Source organism: Chlamydotis macqueenii, chromosome 3 (assembly GCF_036417535.1).
Source record: "Chlamydotis macqueenii isolate bChlMac1 chromosome 3, bChlMac1.mat, whole genome shotgun sequence".
In the NCBI taxonomy this organism is placed as follows: Eukaryota; Metazoa; Chordata; class Aves; order Otidiformes; family Otididae; genus Chlamydotis; species Chlamydotis macqueenii.
Window position 1 is genome coordinate 92,750,316 of NC_141558.1, and position 20,607 is coordinate 92,770,922.

Here is a 20,607-nt window from a genome sequence, read left to right on the forward strand (position 1 = left end):
AATCTTCAGGCTGCATAGTAAGTCCACAGAAATCCATTGCTACGTTTTCTGAAGATCTGTTAGTCCAATGTAGTTTGTATATATGATAAGCATAAGGGGAAGATTTAACACGACATCAAAAGCATGGTATCTCTCATGTAAACCCATCTTATAAACTTTTATAAAGTTCATAGAGTTGTTTCCTGGTCACAGACTAGAATCCCAGAGAGGCCAAGGCATTAGGCAAAAATCAGCATGCCGATGTTTATGTAAGTCCTTTGGAACTGTAGTCAATGACTTCTGTCATTTGCAGTGCTTTGTTTTTTGAATCCAATAACTTAGACAATATAAACTTTAAAAAGCCTTTGATAACGTAGAGCCCATGTGTGCGCGCACATGTGCCCATATATATACACTCACAGTTGCCTGCTGTCTTTTTTGGAGATGTGAGCAAGAGAGACTGTAATAGGATGAGGGGTAATGGTTTTAAAACAGAAGGAAGCCAATTCAGACTTGACATAAGGAAGAAATGTTTTACAGTGATGGTGGTGAAACACTGGAACAGGTTGCCCGGAGAGGTGGTGGATGCCCCATGCCTGGAAACATTCAAGGCCGGGTTGGACGGGGCTTGGAGCAACCTGATCTGGTTGGAGATGTCCCTGCTCCTTGCCAGGGGGGTTGGACTAGGTGACCTTTAAAGGTCCCTTCCAACTCAAACTATTCTATGATTCTATATTTAGGAATCAGTACCTAAGTTACTATAACAACACAACAGAAGAAGATGGTTTAATTTTGTATTTAGTCATTTTACATTTTTAAAATTTTCAAGGTTTCAAAAGGCTTACCATCTAGAAAGTAAATTCATTTCTTTTTTAGGTCAGCTGCAAAAAATGATCAGATACTGATTACATTGACTTCACTGTTAGCCAGTAAGATGGTTTAAAGCTAATCTTGGCTTCTTGTTTTTTTTTTTTGGTTTTTTTTTTAGGCCTAAACAAGTAATCTAATCTTTTCCTTTCCAACATAAGTTATCTTAGTCTTTCAGTCCTTAAGGTAGTCTTTCTGTAATGAAGTACATACAGTAGTTCATCTGGACAAGAGGATCCTCTAAAGTGGTAAAATGTCACTTGTCTTCCCAAAGCACGTTTTTAATTTTTGAACATGCACACACACCCCCACACACCCTATGTTTTTTTCCTGCCCTTCTGAACTGAGGACTGAAATAACCTGGTTTTAAAACTAGCACATGTTTTAATATATTTTATGTAGATTCTCATGTTTAAAAGTTCACCACATTAGGAAATGCTCTTTATTCTCCAACTATATAGATTTTGTTTGTTTGTTTATTTGCCATTCTAGAGCTCTGAAATTTATTGAAGTAAACTCATTTTTCAGCTTCCTCTAGGAAAATAGTGTCTAACGTATCTGTTCAGGAAAAACCTGGAAAGTGGACATGCTTTTTATCAAACAGCTGTAATTTTTCTTCTGCTTTTTTTTCTTCCTTAGGAAGGTTCTACTGCCCCTGGAAGTAAACGTTGGGTATCACAGTGGGCCAGTTTGGCTGCAAATCATACACGTCATGACGATGACATCAGATTGGAGTCGTCTGTGCCTGTTCCATTAGAAAATGGTATTGAAAGCTCTTCTTGTTTTCATAATTTCTGCTGAAGAAACCTACAAAAGGGAGAAAAGAGTGATTATGTGCCTATATAAGCAATTTTCTTACTCTTAGTACCTCATCTTCACCTGAAATTCTTTCATGTTGTTGAGAAACAGCAGCATAAAAACAAGCTCAACAGTAGTGTTTGGCATGGCAGAAGAGTAACAATATTAAAGTGTATGTTACTAAAACAAAAAAATATAAAACCTGTTTAATATTAAAGCAACTGTCACTTGAATGTAGTTTGGGTTGGTCTGCATAAGTATGTTTCTTTCTGTACATCTTTCTCAGTACTGGCCTCAAATTGGACTTCAATGGATTGATTATTCAACAGTCTAACCTGAGACTTCATTATGCCATCATTTTTCAGCTGAAGCATAGCATACTTCCTTATCTTGGAAGCACAGAAAACCTTCTGTGTTTCTTCAAAACCATAGAAATCCTCTTCTCAGCAATGAACAACTTTATCTCCTGTTCTTGGGAGTGCCAGATGTTCAGGCTATGTCTCTTCTTAGTTAAAATATCCACATTTCTTATTTTAAATCGTTTGTTCTTTAATACCTCCACTCTTGACTATAAGGGAGTTGCTTATCTTAGTTTACTTCTCCTCTGCTGTTTTCTTCCTCTCAATTTTGCCTTAGAGATGATGATTTAACACAGAATTCTAGTGTAATTTTTATGCTGATACTGGCGTATTGAGGTAGAGTTAATGTAGCTCTTCATTACAAAGTTGACTTGTTATAGCTGCTGACTTTCTTCAGATTTTCAAGAATCCATGTCTCTTACAATTTCAGAGCAAGCTACATCTTTGACCTGTAAGTTAGTCTCTCAGAAGACTGCATTTTCAACTGATAAAACCAAGTCTTTACAACTTTCAGAGCAGAACTGTGTGATTCTCCCCCCACCTTAGACTGCAAACCTGGTCCCAGCACTCTGCCCAGCAGTCACACCTTCTGCAGAAGAATAATTGCCTATTACTAAGTTCTTTGCTTCTCTGCTTTTTTCCTCCCACCACCTTCTTGGGTCCTCAGACCAGTGTAAAAGTGTAGTGACAGAGATTTTCTCTAAACTGTTTATCTATTCCACAGGACATATATATTGAAAATAAGAAAGGAGGGGGGGTGTGTGCAAAAAAACCCAATAATGATATTGTCCATATTTTTCTGCCCAAATTTTAGGTTTCTTGGTAAGCTTAGACGACTCCTTTTCTTCCTGGCACATACTAGATGAACTGAACCATTGTCTGAATTGCTCAATCTTGAATCTCATAAGCGATACTTATATTTTTTTTTTTTCTTTCAAATTCCCTCTGTTTCTCCTAAAACACCTTAACTTAGTTATAACTAATATATGTATTTCTTAAGTGGGTTTGTGATAGATTTATTTCACTGCCCTCAGATTTTTAGATAACATTAATAAACTTATTCAGATACTTTCTTTATAGTGATCTTACTTGTGCAATTTATTCTTCACTGGAAAAAAGCCAATTAGCTTCTTCACAGAAGAGTTAGCTTTTAATTCTGTGTATTATTCTGGCACAACGAAAGGAAAAGAAAGAACATGACTTTTAATTCTAAAGTTGAAAAAATAACTTGACTACTTAAAAAAAAAAGTGAAGCAGAAATATTATTGGGAATTTCTTTCAAAAGGAAGCTGCTGTTAGGTATTGATTAGTAATTGAATTTCTATTCAGGTGTATATTCAGTAGATGAGAGTATATGTAACCATGTTTGTTTAACTGGTTCATCAAATACAGTTATTTCTCTGATAGTTTACTTTTTGAAGTAAGCTCACATGGCTTTAAAATCGTAGAAGATGAGGCCATTTATTAAAGGAAGCAATAAAATACATTCCAACTTCATAGTCTCATTTTACTTTTTGGGGAAGTTTGCAAAGAAATTTTTCTTTTGATGTTGCATAATGCAAACTTCTCTATCAATGCATGGAATAATTCTTACGAGTGACTGCTGCTGTAGTAGCTTTTCTACCCCTCATAGCAGTTGAACTTTGCATAGGATTCTAAAAGTCAAAGGAGATGGAAAGGGGAAAAATTAAATTATCTGATAAACCTTGTATGTAGAATAATGGAAATCAAGAGCAAATTTTGCACTATTTGGAAGGATCATGTATACACACAGGGCACTTAAAATCACAGCTCTTGAAACTGATCCTTTGAGTGGTTAATCAGGGGTTAATCAGTTGGTGGTCCTTTGTTTTTTATAGTGTTTTAAGTTGTCACTTTCAGATGGGTCACTAACTAGGATCTTTTTTGAAGAGGTGAATGCTTCTTTTACCATTATAAGAACCTTATGATTTAAGCGAAGCAACTACTATATAGTGCATACACATACTGCAAGAATTCTAAAATACTTCAGAAGAAATCCAGAAAGCATTCAAGCACCAAAGATGTAATGCAAATACGATTTGCTATGTATGTCCAAAGACCAGTTCACAAAATCTGTCTTGTTGGCTTAGATGCCTGTATTTTCTTTAGAAATCTTAGTAAACTTCATATAACATATATATAGCCAAAGACAGTGCTAAATAACTCCTCATCATTCTTCTACTGAAGACTGTTTGAAATGAAGCAAGAAGCAAGTTAGCAAGTTACATGCCTAAATATATATAAAAGATTTCATCTGGTAGGTATGTCTGAGAGAAGTCAGTCTTCACAGATAGCAATCATACTGATTTTCATGAATCTCCAAATTTTTTTATCATTTCGAAGAAAAGTAGTCCAGGAGTTAAGAAAGCTTACTTAGATCTCAGAGATACCTCCTGCTGCTCAAATAAGAGTCCTAACACAGATTATTGAAAAAAAAAAAAAAGGTGCGAGTCATTTTGCATTCTTCGTCAAAGGTGTGGCACTGTGGAAAGAGAAAAGAAAGATTGACGAGCTCAGATAGAAAGTAGCAGATATGTACAATTGTACACCTACAGTATGATTGTTGATAATCAATTAAGTGCTTAGAGAATTCTTGCAGAGAGGGAGGCCCTATACTCCAGTTTAGATTCCTGGAACAACCAATGTTGGTGGCAAGCCTTGACAGAGAGATCCCAACAAGATGTACAGAGCAGTAGTTTATAGATCTCTCTTGGTGAAAAGTGAATTGACAGATGTGTGCTAGTAAGTATGTCACATTGTATTGCAACAACTGCTAAATGAACTTGCAAAAATAATTGTTTTCTATTCAGACATTCAAAGTCAGAGCAATTCATATTATGTTTGAGTAATAATGAATTGTTTCTGACAGAACAACTGCTATGTTTTTTAAATAGGCAAGGAGGGCACAGTCGTCACCATGGAAAAATAAAGTTTGGTTTCTAAAATGGCAATATTCAACATTGGTTATTCCTAGCAACAGTTCATGGAATAGCCGTATTTTTCTGCCTAAAGAGTATTCTATATCCACTAAGAATTCAATGAAAGTGCTTTAGCTGTAGTACTGCATACTTTTGATGCTTTTTAGACATTTTATATATATTTCTGTACTACAATGTCTTGTTTGGGTTCAAAGCATTCTTCTTGTTCTCTCATAGTAAGTGCTTTCTTCATGAGTAGGGCTTTTCAATACTGTTGCAAGTGTGTCTCCCAACACTGCAGCCTCTTGATTGAGGGGAGGTCTCACAGGGAGAGGCTATAGCTGCTTGGTGAGACAAGACCTTGAGCTGTGGAACAGGCAAGCAAGGAAGGACGGAGGCGGATCTTACTCTATTCAGTAGCTTTGAAATCTGGTGCTGAATGTGTGTAGGAATCTAAAACTTGCTTTCCACTTCCTGTTGTAATGGTGTGCTGATATGACAGTGATTTGTTGTATGTGAGAACATAAAGACTTTAGGTTCATCTATACAGTCCCAGTGTACATAGCTGACTAAAAGAGTTTGATTTCAGGAAGAGCATATCTTGCGTAGCTCAAATCCTTGTACCTATGAAAACTTTCCTTTTGATATGAGAGCAATCCTAGCCCATATTATGGAACATGTATACAGAAATTACAATGAAGCAGGAAAAAATACCATAGTCCCTCTGCAAGAATGACACCAGTGTTCATGAAGTGTTCTCTTTCCCAGTATGCAGTCACGAAGTGTCAGCAAGGTAGCAATTAGCCCAAGATGCCACACAAACAGGCGATTGTTTAATCACAACCAAGATTACCCATGTTTAGCAAGAAATTCTGCCTGTTTGTAGCAGAGCAGGAGGAAAGGGTTCTGCCTTTGCACTCTTACCCTGCTTCTGAAATGACTCCTTCCCTTTTCCTGCAATATGCTAGTTTTAGGATATGCACTTCTGGAAGATTACTTTTCTGTTCTGGTCATGTGTCGGTGATAAATCAGAAATGGTTCATTGCAGTAATTCCATTGCAACCTTTTAGACATTGCTTTCCTAAACACATGCTCTGTATCAGACCTTTGGATTGTGTAGAATAAACTGTTCTTTTGTATGGCAATCTTCAACATTCTCCTTCTAGTAATATAGAAATTTTTTTTATATGTCTATATATAATCTCTTTAATCAGAAGATACCCGTTCTAAATTATGTTAGTACATTATTTTATTCAGGTTTTATTGCAACAGTGAAATGAAATAATACAGCTATGTACAACTTCTTATTGTTTGGAGATAGTTAATGTAATTTGCAAACAGAGTTTCCACTCTGTAGTAAGAGGAGTGTTTCCACTCTCTTCTGTAAAGATGAAATGATGCCTGATGACAGCAGGACAAGCAGTAATGGGCTAGACTGGAGAAAGTCCAGCTCGTGTTAAAGAATAAGAAAATTATTTTAAGAGTTATCTACCCACATAACTTCTAGGGATAGTCAAATCTCCATCAACTTAGATTTTTAAGAACTTGTTGAATGTTTTTAAACATATGTTTGTCTAAGTATAATTGATCCTGCCATAGAACAGAGGGATGGACTGATGACTTTCTTCAGTTCTATTTTATGTTGGTGTATTAGTCTTATGCAGTCTTAAGAATTTAATGTTTCTGTTTACTTTGCTATTGAATGACTTCTCAGATGTTTTTTTCTTTTTCATTTTTAGACGCAGACATCAGTGAGTCTGGTATTTCTGTTAGAAGCACTGGTTCAGCTGCTTCTGTGACCAGCCAGGGTGAGCGAAAAAGGAGGACCCTTCCACAGCTTCCCAAAGAGGAGAAGGTGAATGTAAGCTCAAAAATAAAAACTGCATCTCATCAGAGATCAGAAATAGGTGAAAAGCAAGACACTGAGCTTCAGGAAAAAGAAACTCCAGCTCGTGCCTCAGATGCTGATAGTAGAAGTATAGCGAAGTCAAGCAGAACAATGAATGGTCTTTCACCCAAAGCTACTGGAGACAAAGTTTTTTCTTTCCCCAGCTCTTCCAGTAAAGAGAGAGTTGAAACTGGCAGAGAAACTTCTGTGGTGAAACAAGCTTTAGCAAAAATTCAACAACAAGAAAGAAAGGAGCAAGGACACTGGACACCCACAAAATTATCCTCTACAAAAGCTGCTGCAAATCAGGTTGAGAAAGGTAGGGAGGAGATTGCTCTGCCACCTAAAACTTTGGATAATCAAGACAAAGCTCCTGGACATGTTACAGATAAAGCAGAAACTAAGTTGACGCAGAGTGAGGGAAAAAGAAGAAAAAATGAAGAAACTATTAAAGGACAAAGTCATAAAGCATCTGGAGGAGAAAAAAAGGAATCTTCAAAACCATTAGTGAGGCAAGGTAGCTTTACTATAGATAAGCCTAGCACAAATATACCTATAGAACTTATTCCTCACATTAATAAGCAAAGTGGATCTGCTGCCCCTTTAGCATCTGCAAACAGGATACGTGACAGAAGTGATTCAATGGATACTGATTCCAGTTTAGATACAACACTCATTTTAAAAGATACAGAAGCTGTAATGGCTTTCCTTGAAGCTAAATTGCGTGAAGAAAATAAAACTGATGAAGGTCCTGAGACTCCTAGCTATAACAGAGATAATTCCATATCACCAGAATCAGATGTAGATACAGCCAGCACAATCAGTCTCGTTACTGGTGACACTGAAAGAAAATCCACGCAGAAGCGGAAGAGCTTTACAACCTTATATAAAGATAGATGTTCCTCTGGTTCCCCTTCAAAGGATGTTTTAAAATCTTCTGCAACAAGTGCCAGAGAAAAGATGGAAAAGAAAACTAAAAGTCGATCTTCAGATGGTGGGTCTAGAGCTGATGCTCGCAAAACTGTGCAATCCAGTGGAAGAATGAGACAACCATCAGTAGATTTGACAGATGATGACCAAACATCTAGCGTACCTCATTCCGCCATTTCTGATATCTTATCATCTGACCAGGAAACCTACTCTGGCAAATCACATGGAAGAGTTCCTTTTGCCTCAGCAGATGAACTTTTGCATTCCAAGATGGAAGGAAAGTCAGCTAAATCAAAAACCTCTCCTGTTGCGCTTGGGCAATCTAGTAAATCTACCACTCTTCCAAGACCTCGTCCTACAAGGACTTCTCTCTTGCGCAGAGCACGGCTTGGTGAAGCCTCAGATAGCGAGCTTGCTGATGCAGATAAGGCTTCAGTGGCTTCTGAAGTGTCCACTACAAGTTCTACGTCAAAACCTCCATCAGGGAGGAGAAGTGTTTCCAGAATAGACTTCCTTGCTCAACCTCGCAGAACTCGACTTGGCTCTTTATCAGCACGTAGTGATTCTGAAGCAACAATAACTAGAAGCACTGCCTCATCTCGTACCCCAGAAGCTATTATCAGAAGTGGTGCAAGGTTAATATCAGCAGGAGATATTAGTAAAGTTTCTGCTAGAACTCGAGCCAATAGCATTTCTCGACTTTCAGATTCAAAATCCAAGTCTTTGGCTTCAGCTCATAATTCTCCCTCAGGTACGTGAGGTTATTTGAACTAGTCTTATGCAATACTAGATGTTTTTAATATGTGGACTATTTCTTTTTTCTTATTTTTTTTTTAAGGAACAGTTCTTATGAAACCTGCAGAGCTCTAGTTGATGCAGTCTTTCTTTTTGGAGTAGGAGATTTCCTTGGCAGGGCTTGTGTAGATTTCCCGCTTGAAATCATGAAGACAAGAAATTGTAATCCTTTAACTGTTTGGATATTTATTTTAAGCTTGAAACAATTTACAAAGAATTGCATTGAGTCATTTAGATGTGGCAGCACTGATTTGCATTAGTACAAAAATAGCAGAGATCTCTTTGCTCAAGTCATAGTAGCAGAAGCTCAGCAGCACTTTTTGCTACATAGAAGCTATAGTATTTATTTGTAAAGGAGACTTGTAAATATGCTGAACAGCAAGCGTTCCCTGAGGCATACCCTGAGCATCTGTAGGATAATTATAGTTTAAGATTAGCTTCGGGAACTATAGAAGTGAGATTTGTTTGATAAGAATAATAACAATGAAGTAACAAATGGAAAAATTAAACACAAGCACTACCTAACTAAATATCATAAAGTTAAGTAATTTATATTAAAATGTTTGTGTTGCCTTGGAGTAGTTTCTGTTCTCTGTTTGGAATCATGATAACGTATAATTTCGTCGTGATTTCCAAATCATGTTGATCTTCTTTTGTGTGGTAATTCCTTTACTACAATATTATCTTATGTATGGAAAAAAAATCTATACAATTGATTAATTTTAACCTACTATTCTGTTAGAAGTTAACATAATGCTGCTATTTTTTTAACAGTAATATTAAATCAAAAACAATATTAAATCAACCGAAATTAAATTCTAATAATGGTAATTCTAAATAAGTGAACTTTTGCAGGGAATGATTATCTAAAATTGATCTCCTCTTCCTTTTTCAAATTGTTGTCATACTACCACCTTGACTGTACTTGAAGTCAGTCCACAATCTAAGAAAAAATAAATAGAATAGCTTCAAGTGTTGTGTGTTGCTACTGAGATTATATATTCTCCTTTACTGTTTCCCATTCAGAGTTGATATAAACATGTATGATGCTTAAATTTCACACAGTCCTATTGCCCTTTTATTGTGTATATCATAAATATACCTTCTTAGGATTCTTGGTGTTTATTCCTCAGACAGATATCTTCTGTCTGTGTCATTTATTAGCTAAATAGAAATTTCTGTAGAGATACAAATGAGGTTGTCACTGAACAATAAAGTTGAATCTGTTTAATATTACGACAGATGTCTACAAAATGCAAAAAAAAAGGTGAAACTTAAGAGAGAAACTGTGTCTTTCGTTGTAAGATATCATTGGAAAAGTAGCATGTTTTTAATTTTAATTAAAGTTTTTAATTGATATGTGCATCCTGAAAGGTGGCAACATTAGGTCAGGGAAGACAATCAGTTAAGACTGCTTCTGTATGTTTACTTTTAACAATTAACACTAGTTCATCTTGTGATATTGCTGATTTTTGAAAAGGTAAACGCCAAATGTTACTTGTCACTTTGCTGCTGCTTCTGTTTTTCACAAAACTATACATAGATTTTGAGTTTTGTGTCTGTGTGAACTATTGCATGCTTCCTAAAGTTTTCCTAGGTTGCTGCATTGAAGTAGTTTGCTGCTTCTGTTCACAGGAGTGGATGTATCTTTCTCTTCCCACTCTACTAGTCTATCATGGTCATCTTTGTTTAATGTTCATTTCATTTACCTGCATTACACAGTCAAAGTTTACTGTAGCTTATATAAAATACTCTGTTTTCAAGAGAGAAAAGATAGCATCTTCTCATGAGCTACCTAAACGTTATAAACTAGCTATTTTTAAAAGATTGTTGTTAGAAAAGTATACAGTAAAAATACCTTCTGTCATAAAAAGCCCTATCAGTTTATATGTCAAAATCAGGGAGAAGCCTGTATCAATGTAAAGGCAAAAAAAATGAAAGCAATTAGTAAAGCAGTCAGGTACTTTGAAAACAAAATCATGACTGAATAAATCAATCAAGTCTTGTTACTATGTAAGTAAAGAGTATTATTAATATCATTTAGGATTTGGAGTTTCAGATTTTGGCTGTATCTGCTTATTGTATATTTTTTTTACTCGACTAGATAGAGTATACTTTAGGAAAATGTGACTTGCTTTAAAAGTGATGTCATCTTCTAGTGTATACAGGAGTGTATATGTATATATATTTATCTCCTATTACCTACAAGCCACTACTCAGTACGTTCCCGTTTTCCCATTAGCATCTTGTAGAATGATGCTAGTAACTACTCAACACATCAAGTTATTAATAATATTATTTATTATTTTATCCTTAGATAAATGTATTTAAAACATCTTTGAACAGGATGTGTTACTTGTATACAATGTATAAAAATGGAACGTAGCAGAAGCTTTTTGATCCAAAGTATATAAATTTAATTTTATTTCTAGGAAAGTCAATGATTCACTTCATTTTAGCACTTCTAATTGCTAATGAAGTGCCTGACTAAGTGCCTCAGCTCTTTGAATGTGTTTTGCTTTGGGCGCATTTAATCAAGGCACAACAGCGATCTGTTTTCTTCTCTCCCTGAACTTAGAAAGACTGGAAAATGAATGATCATTACCAATATAGGGTTTGGGTTTTCATTTTGTTGTTTGTTTTTTTTCTTTTACCAGAAGACTGGTTACTACCAAATTGTTAAAAATGTTCCATGGGTCTTCTTATCAGAGTTCAGTTAACATTACCACATTGTAGATCACTAAACATTGGCAGCACAATCCAGTCTACCAAAGAGAAAATTATTTCAGCATTTCCCAAATCTTTTTGAAAGTTCAGACATATCTGCCAGTAAAAAGGGGGCAAAAAAGTTGTAGTCACTGGATTTTTTAATTGTCTTGTACTTCAGGTGCATGAATTGCAAAATAAGAGCATTAAAATTGTCAGGGATGTCAGCAAGTCCATAATTTCAAGAATCTTTTTTTTAATCCTTGATACAGTTAAGTATTTCTTACTTTTAAATGAAAGAGCAAGTGGATAAATGGAAACATCTTGGATGAGAGTTACCAGCATTAAAGTAATTACCAGGGTGTTTCTGTGGTAGGAGGCTTGATAACTGACAACACTGTGAACACATTTCAAGCAGAATTAGTAATTTTCTAGCACAAGCAGTGAAAGGTTTAATTAAGGCACTGAGTCATCAAATGGTGGAGTGTGATCAATAAAAACAGAGAAGACCAAAGACCTTTTTTTCACAATTGCAGAGGAAAATTGGAGGTGATGTTACAGAAGGAGCTATGTATTGGGAAATGAGCAACAGGATCAGGCTTAGTGCAAAAGTGCTAAGCTGCAACTACGAAATTAAGCATTGAGTCAGAACGGAGAGACTTGGAGCAACTAGTTGTGCTCAGCAGCTCTGCTGGCTTGCTGACCTAGCTGTCATTGCAAATGACTAGCAGAGAGGTTGATCAAAGTTAAAGTTGTTCAGGTATCTCTGGGGGGGTCGGGAGGAAGGGGGGAGATAACAACTGTTATTAACTGCACCTTAGTATCACTGCACTACCGAGCAGCAAATTTCAGAATTTTTGAAATGGATGAACCTTGACAAGGCAATGCATTGATGAGAGTAGAGTGTTTTGTAAGAGATATGCTTAGTAAAGTATGTCCTCAGATCTTAAATGTGAAATTATGGTGTCCAAATCGTCAAACTTGCCAGCTTAAGGTGTTGTCAACACATGATACTTTTCACAAAGTACTCATCAAATCAAGTTTGTTTACTGATTAATTTACCCGTAGTTTTGGAGGATTTTCTGGCGTTGGTACTGATATTCACGTTTGGTGTCTGAGATGATTAATTGCACTTTAGCTTTCAGAAATCTACGTAAATTACAATGACATTTTGAGGCTGTATAATTTATAAATAGTATTAAAAGCATGTATGTGCAAATGCATACCTAGCTTAATGGGAAACGTGCTTGGATATTGCTTGTCATGAGTCATACAACTTTGAGTTTTTTACTGTTAAGCCTACAATAGCTTTTTCCACATATTAATGAGAAACCCATTGATAAGGTACAAATAAGCATTTTAAGGCCTTAAAATTAATAGTCTTTAAAAATGTGGAGGGGTTTTATGAAACTATGTAGACAATTGTTACTGATGTCATTTCAGTTAGTATTTCTGAAATGTTTGCGCTTTTACAAAATTCACTATTTTTGAATGTGTAATTTAAGAATCTTTTCCTAAAAAGTGTGGGTGGAAAAGAGGACTTTAGACTAAACTCATCAATGTATTTTATTTAAGCAAATGCTTCTAATCTAAATGTTTTAATACAAATTAACATGATAAAACACTATTTTGTACACAGAGAAATCCAAGCTTCTCCCAGACCCAGATCCTGATGTTGAAACTTACAGTGGTAGAGTACTAGAAATCCAATCTGTTTCTGATATTTCGCTTCTCATTCAATTTTTAGTTTTTAAATATGTATCACATATGCTCATTGTATAATGCTGAGTTGCTGGAGTAGCTCTCTTGAGAGATTTTAATATAAATTTTGTTTGTTTGATGCATATAATTTGAACTGGGACAAAGAATTTAAACAAAAATTGATCATAAAATGTGGGCCCAACTCATAAAGCTCTTTAAACTTAGGTCTCTCATTGCTTGCATGCTGTTGGTGGGGAAATGTGCTTTTTCTGCTTATGTCCTACTTCCCTAAGATCAAAACAAGTTTGAAACCTCTAAAAAGAGAACAGTAAGTGACTGGAGAGACATTTTTCTTTTCTTTAATAAAGTTAGAATATTTAAAAAAGTAGTAGGACTGGACATGATTTGAAGCCCGCATTTAAACCTGAAAAAAATTTCGCAAGCATATTTTTTGTTTTCAGCAATTAAAAATGCATTATTTATATGAGGGAAGGGATGTAAGCTTATACACCAATGTCATATTCTGCGTACTGTAATCTTTGAGAGCATTATACAAATCTCTTCGCAACTAAAAATTACTTTCATTATTTGTTACTTAAATTCATACTGATGCATACTTCATTTGTGATTTTTTTTAAGTGTTTCAGGAGAAATCATTATTACTTCTTACATTTTTCTTATACTAAAACAATATACGTAACTTGAAGCTATTATTTTTAAATTGCCAAGAGGTGATCACGCACTTTTAAAAATTTCTACAGTAATTATAGAGCCTTATGAATGTCATTGAGTTTGGGAGACTAAATCACCTGCAAGAATTTGGCAGATTGTGGTGAGCATTCCTTTACACTTAATGATATCTCTTCCTACTGGAAATATTTGAGGACAACATATCTGAAATGCATTTTCTAGACATTAGTAATTCATAGGTGGACAAGAGTGTCCTACTTAGTTTCAGTTCTCTTATACTTCAGCCTGTCTTCAGCAACATGGCTGTATATGCTTTAGGTACTTTGTGTGAGAATATATGCTTTTTGCTCTGAGGCTGCTGGTTTTGTAGATGTGCTGCTGATTTTTGTAACAAAGTATTAATTTTAGCTATTTTTTCTGTATTAAATACGTAATGCATCATCTAGGATTTTTATACTTTCCTTATGTAAGCACACATTCCAGGCTTGGTGCCAGCTCCATCCTTCCTTCACGTCTCTTCATTTTTGTTTATCACATTAACCTTGAATTAAATTTGGGAAAAAATCTGCAGAAAAAGTGCAATCTGACTATATACTGAAATGTTAATGAATTGGGCCCTTGTTTTGTAATACAGTTTGCTTGAGCTCATATGCAGTTACTGACTTTTACATCTTATTTCACTCATCATTATACAAAGAGCATCCATTTTATGTTTTTATTAATCAATATTTATTATTTAACACAAATTTGTAGCTTTCTTTTTAAGATGTAGTAAAGAAACCTTTTGTGAGGTACCTGGGGATTGATGATGAATAGTTGTGTATTTTTGTGATATTACTGAAATAATACTGTTTTTTCTTATTAAAGATGCAATAATAATTCTTTTTTAATAATTAAACTAATTTAGTAAGTGCAAGATGGAGGCGCTTTCCTACAGATTATGCTTCCACCTCAGAAGATGAATTCGGATCAAACCGTAATTCCCCTAAACATACCCGTCTACGTACCTCTCCAGCCCTGAAAACCACCAGACTGCAGAGCACTGGGACAGCAGCTCAAAGTAGCAATACATTCAAGCACAGAATAAAGGAACAGGAAGACTACATTCGTGACTGGACTGCTCACCGAGAAGAAATAGCAAGGTTGGTTTTCAAGGAGTGCCTCTAAAATAACAAAGATTTGTACACAACCAGTTATACAAGTACATATACAGGAGAAAGAATTAATAGATTTTCTGTATCACGCTACTTACTGTTTTCATTCACTAACTGAATGAGTAATTTAAAATTCTTCTTATGAGAGACTGGCAGACAGAACACTCATGTTACCAGCACATCTCTTTCTAATGGAAAACGATAGTAATTTCTGACTTATAGCCAGATCCCAGAATATGAACTTCTGGTTGCATTAGTGGGACTTGCAGAGGTACTTTGTGTAGAACTCTTAGTTACTAATGTGTATTTCCTGAGGCTCAAGTATATCTTGAGTTTCTACTGCCTTTACGTTCATATTGAGGTAAAATTTCTGGTCAGTGCATAGGTGACAGAGAGAGAGAGAAAAAAAGTTATTTTGGCAGTGTTAGAGACCATGTTCTCATTTTAATTTTTGGTTATCTAGACATTATTTCATGTTAGATATTTTGTGATGTAAATCATATGTATTCATCAAAAAGTAATTTCTTTTGTCGCAAGTCCCTGAGATTAATTTAGCAATTCCTTCGTTATTGGTAATAAAACTCTGCTTGAAGTGAAGCAAGGAAATGGTAGTCAGTTCTACATTCTGATAACCAATTATTCCCCTGCCATGCAATACCCAGGCAGTGAAAACTTCAGATCAGCTTACACTAAATAAATAAAACTGTGTAAATATATAAATGTTATTTAAAACTTAGATGCCAGTGTTCAGGTTCTGAACCTTTTTACAGAACTCAGTTTGGAAGCCTAAACAAGAAAAGGGTCTTCCTTTTAAAATTAATCTTAACACTGTGGTCTCACAGGTGTGAAGCATTGTGTTGTGCTTAGTGTGATTATTTTTTGTTTGCTCTTTTTGGTGATATTTTTCAACATTTGTTTTTCTAGTGTGGTCTGTGCAAAGGGGAAATTCTTAAGGGAGTCTTGATAGCATCTTGATAAATCATGAAATAAACATCTTCAAAGGCATGTCCCTAAAACATCTCTTTCTTTCCAAGAATCTGAAGTTAGAGATCCATAAAGGGAGAAGTGTTTGTATATTGAGGGGAAAAAAATTGAGGATAGCCATAGTGTATTACTTATAAAAAGTGATGCTGAACCTCTACTGCAGTGAAACTTCTTGGTACATTTTGCTCATCTAGGAGAGATTGGCACTGGAAGTAATTGACTATTCAGTCTAAATTTATTTGATAGTTAGATTTGCAGATTTTTTCCTTTCCCTGGGCTTCTTTTCTTCATTTAGATGCAGGTTTTAAATTTATTTTGAAGGCTATGTACTTACCTTACTTTTTTCAGATTATTTCCAAAGTAAGTGGGGACAGGCTCAGATCGATATTGCCAAGCTTATGATTGTGTATAGAGATTTCAGACAAACTGCATTAAATGAGCATATTTAAGGTTAAGAAAGCTAGCACTCAGCGGTTGAGAAATGCCAAACTACTGTCATCTGTTGTCGCTGCTTCCAACAACAGTTTCCTTGGTTAGCCTCTGCTGATCCCCCCTGCTCTAGAACACTAGTTGATCCTTTCTGTGCCTCCATATCTCTTCGTACTGATTCACAGTAATGCTCCCCTGGCATTTAGTTAACTTCTGTCTTTTGTGGGATAATTTGCTCCCTTTGCCTTGCTAACCATAGTCTCCCCTTTATCATTGTCTAACCTGCCCTCAGTCCAGGCTGTATGATCAGAGTCTCTTCAACTATTTAGAGTTTTTTAAAAGGAATAGATAGTTATATGTTCTCGTTAAAATTGGTTGATTTCATTTTTTTATTGAATAACTGATAAGATCAAGCAGGTGTAAAGATAAGTATTTTATGAAATAAACATGCAGCTGGAAGTAGTATAGACACTGTATGACAAACATTGCATTCATGTTACCATAGTATTGTATTTTAACTGGTCTACCAAGTTGGACCCAATTTGCACTTTTCACACACTCTACAATTTACAGATGTTAATAGAATTGAAAATTGGAAAGAAATGTTGAAAAAAACTTTAATGGACTAACTAAATTTGATCTAAAGACACTTTGGCCTGAACGGAATATATACCCTCAGAATAACAGGAGCTTCACGTATATTTTATTTAAGGATTTTAAAGTATCGTTGCAAAATAAACTGACTCATTGTAGGAAGTGTAACATAGTAGACTAAGCATAAAAATGCCTTTGGTAGTCCAGCAGTTCAGAACTACTACAGATATCTTAGAATTATTCCTATTTCATTGTGTTTTTTCTAATATTATGGGTATTCTTTCACTACAGGTAAATAAGAACTAGAGTTCCAGGCTGTTGAAAAAGATGGTCATGCTTTCCCTATTCCAAGCCCCATGTTCTCACCTTTTCCCTTGCATTGGAATCTGTGTCTGTCCTTTATGTAACTGCATAGCTACGGGAGTCTGCTCACTAAATGAATCTAATAGCAACATTTCCTGGAGGAGGTTGAGTGGGTTAGGGAATCTGAGGTTTATTTTAGTTTTGCCTCCCTGAATTGATTTGCCTTATTTGATTGCTAGGTCTGATGCAGGAAGCAGTAGAAATGTGCAAGGCAACCTACAGTTGCAACACAGTAAATAGTGTGTACCTAAAGCCTAAGTCTCTTGTCCTTGATTATACAAAACATACTCCTTAAATATAAGAAACACTTTCTTTTTCTAAAAGCTAATGTGGAATGACTTGAAAACTTAATTTAATAAAAGTTAGGCTGAACTCTTAGCTGGTTTCTAATTTTCTTTTTCATAGTGCTTTTTGTTTAGTGCTTCATATTTTTTCTGTACAGAAATGGTACTGAGCACTGACTGTAGCTTACTATCACATTTAAACTAATTCCAGATTTTATTCGCTTGGCTAGTGTTTGACTATAATGGTTGTCTAACAAGTTGCTTCCCGTTCATGTTAGAGTTGTCTATTATGATACTTTCAGGATTCATTTGAATCCATTTTTATGTAGATATCTGACGTTTTATATAATTTTGATTGCTTGGTAAGAACTCAGTTGAAGTGGCTGTGGCATGTTGAAACATTGCTGATTTTTGTGGAGAGTTATGTCTTAGCTGATTGGTAATACTTTTGCTTACAGTGTTTAATGACATTTGTCTTCTGGAGGATTTACTGATAATTGAAATTTCCTGGTTTTTATTTTCCTCACAACTATTTGTTAAATACCAAAATTTGTCCCAGAAATTAAAATGTAATTATGTTCAACTTCTCTGTTTAAGAAAAAAAGTTATACGGTTGTGTGAAATAGAGGAAGTAGGTGCACTAGTGCCTCTACTACTTAGAATATTAGCTCAAACCTTGGATCTTAATGGTATGTCTAGATAAGAACACGAAATATAAATTAAAATTGACCCAAAAGATGTAGCAATTATTGTAGTAGTAGGCACTTACCATATTTTAATTTACTAAAATGAGCAGTTGGCTTGGTTTCTGCTTTAGTGTCTCAGTGCTTGATAGTCTGAATTCAGAAATATTGTCTTGAGTGGTCATGGGTAAGTGCCACATACTCTTCTGCAGCCCAATCCTGATTGTATGTGTATCTGTGCTACACAAGGTTGCACTTCATTGCAGATTACTGACGGTTAGCCACAAAATCCAGTGTTGGAATTTGACTGGAAATTTCTTTAATTATGTTTGCATTTCTAGTTGAAATTCTGCTCACTCTGTCCTAAACTATCTCTGCATCATTCTTTTTGACTTGAAGACAAAGTGAAAATAAAAGAGCAGAAAGTAGTCCACCTTTAACAAGCAGTGGTCAGCGCGGTGTGCATCATTGTGACATGGCTGTGCAGTTCCTTCCACTTAAGTGGTGGATGTTGCTGTTCACAGAGTCCTTGGTGGTGCAGAGGCCTGTTGACTTCTATGCCTTCAGTCCTCTCAGACAGAAGTATGAAAGGGAATCACTTGGTGTGGTACTCTGAATTCTAGGTCTTCGGAACTGCTTGATCCAAGCTGGAGATTCAGGGTACCACAGTTAGTAGGGGGCTTTTAGCTTTTGCTTTGTGGGGGTCGTCGTCGTCATCCCACCCCCCACATCCCACACCCCCCCCTTATTTTGCCTGTCCAGAGAAGGGCACTGAAGCTAGTGAAGGGTCTGGAGAACAAGTCTTGGGAGGAGCGGCAGAGGGAACTGGGATTGTTTAGTCTGGGGAAGAGGAGGCTGAGTGGAGACCTCGTCACTCTTTACAGCTACCTGAAAGGAGGTTGTAGTGAGGTGGATGTTGGTCTTTTCTCCCAAGTAACTAGTGATAGGATGAGAGGAAATGGCCTCAAGTTGTGTCAGGGGAGGTTTAGATTAGGGTATTAGGAAAAATTTCTTTACTGAAAGAGTGGCCAAGCACATGAACAGGCTGCCCAGGGAAGTGGTGGAATTAAAAAATGGGAGGTGTTAAAAAAATGTGTAGATGTTGCACTTTGGGACATGGTTTAGTAGACACGGTGGTGTTGATCTTAGAGGTCTTTTCCAACCTTAAAGATTCTATGGTTCTATGATTTTGGGGTGTCATGGGGAGGAGTACCACAGGCAGAGCTAGGCATACTTCCTCCCTGTGCTGAGCTATTTGATGTGGCAGATCAGAATAGAGGAAAAGGAATCTTCAGCTGAGAATTCAGATGTAATTGTGTAGTGCTGTCGTATCCAAGTTTTTACAAGTGTGTTCTGTTTTTCCACCTAGAAAACTTGTTTTAATTAAATTTGAGGATTTAGGATACTACTCTGGAATTTCAGATGCGTAAGCACTTTGATCTGAGCGAGCTGTGCAGGGCTGCTAGACCATCAGAGGTCCTGAAGAAGTTCTTTACAAGTACATCAACTGAGGCATAAACTAAGTGTGTTTTGGACATTTCAGATTTATTGCATGTACACAGGTCATCTGTACAGTATTTCCAGCATAGTTCCAGTGCATCCCATCTTGTTGGATTTAGTGCGTGTTGTACACGTCTCTGCCTGGGAATCCTAGAAAGAAAATAAGGATACTCTGTCTGTTGAGATTGTCTTCTACCTTCCTCCTCTAGCAAGGCATGTTATTAAAAGCTTCAGTTAAAAATTCGCTTTTATAGTCCTACAAATAAACTTTCAGTTTAGAAGGGGATACGCATTTTCATAGCACAGTTATCAAGAACTAGAACTTAGAAGCTCAAAGGCTGCAGGTTGGGCTCTACTGGTCCACAACTATTTGCAGGGGAGAATGTAACACTCTCTTTATTACTAGGATCAGTCAAGATCTGGCTCTCATCGCACGGGAAATCAACGATGTAGCAGGAGAGATAGATTCAGTGACTTCATCAGGCACTGCCCCCAGTACCACAGTAAGCACTGCTGCCACCACCCCTGGCTCTGCCATAGACACTAGAGAAGAGGTAGGAGATCTTCATGGAGAAATGCATAAGGTTCTTCCTTTTCTTTATTTCTTTTGCTTTTAGCGTTTTGCATAGCCTTTTTTTAGTTATTTCCACTCAACCCGCATGCATAATTTCTACATTGTTTTTTGATTTAAAGTTCCTTTACATTTACACAAACAACCCAGAAATTATTCTGTGAACACAGCTTGTCAAAAGGTTGCATACTATCTGTCTGTCTCTTTTTTTCCACGAAGCATAGGACAAGATAGTTGTTTGTTTCTTGCTTGTCTGCAGCCTTAGATACCATTGGATAGTATCTAAGTGCATTTAAAGATACTAGTGGGTATGCACGAATGTATATAAATGCATAGCTGTTAAAAAAGTCCCTCTTTTCACAGGTAACATAAGTTTCATCTTCTGAACACTGA

At 36.1% G+C, this 20,607-nt stretch overlaps 1 protein-coding gene across 7 annotated transcripts in view; it reads left to right on the plus strand.

Annotated features, from left to right (window-relative positions):
- Positions 1-20,607, plus strand: part of CEP170 (centrosomal protein 170) — a 106,695-nt gene that overhangs the window by 72,670 nt on the left and 13,418 nt on the right. For 4 of the 7 annotated variants that reach the window (XM_086743951.1, XM_086743957.1, XM_086743956.1 and 1 more), the window contains 4 exons: positions 1,486-1,609; positions 6,682-8,511; positions 14,560-14,794; positions 20,050-20,227. In XM_086743951.1, coding sequence (XP_086600077.1) covers positions 1,486-1,609; positions 6,682-8,511; positions 14,560-14,794; positions 20,050-20,227 — 2,367 coding nt within the window. The remainder of the gene's footprint in view (positions 1-1,485; positions 1,610-6,681; positions 8,512-14,559; positions 14,795-20,049; positions 20,228-20,607) is intronic. The other 3 variants (XM_086743953.1, XM_086743954.1, XM_086743955.1) reach the window with 3 other exon arrangements.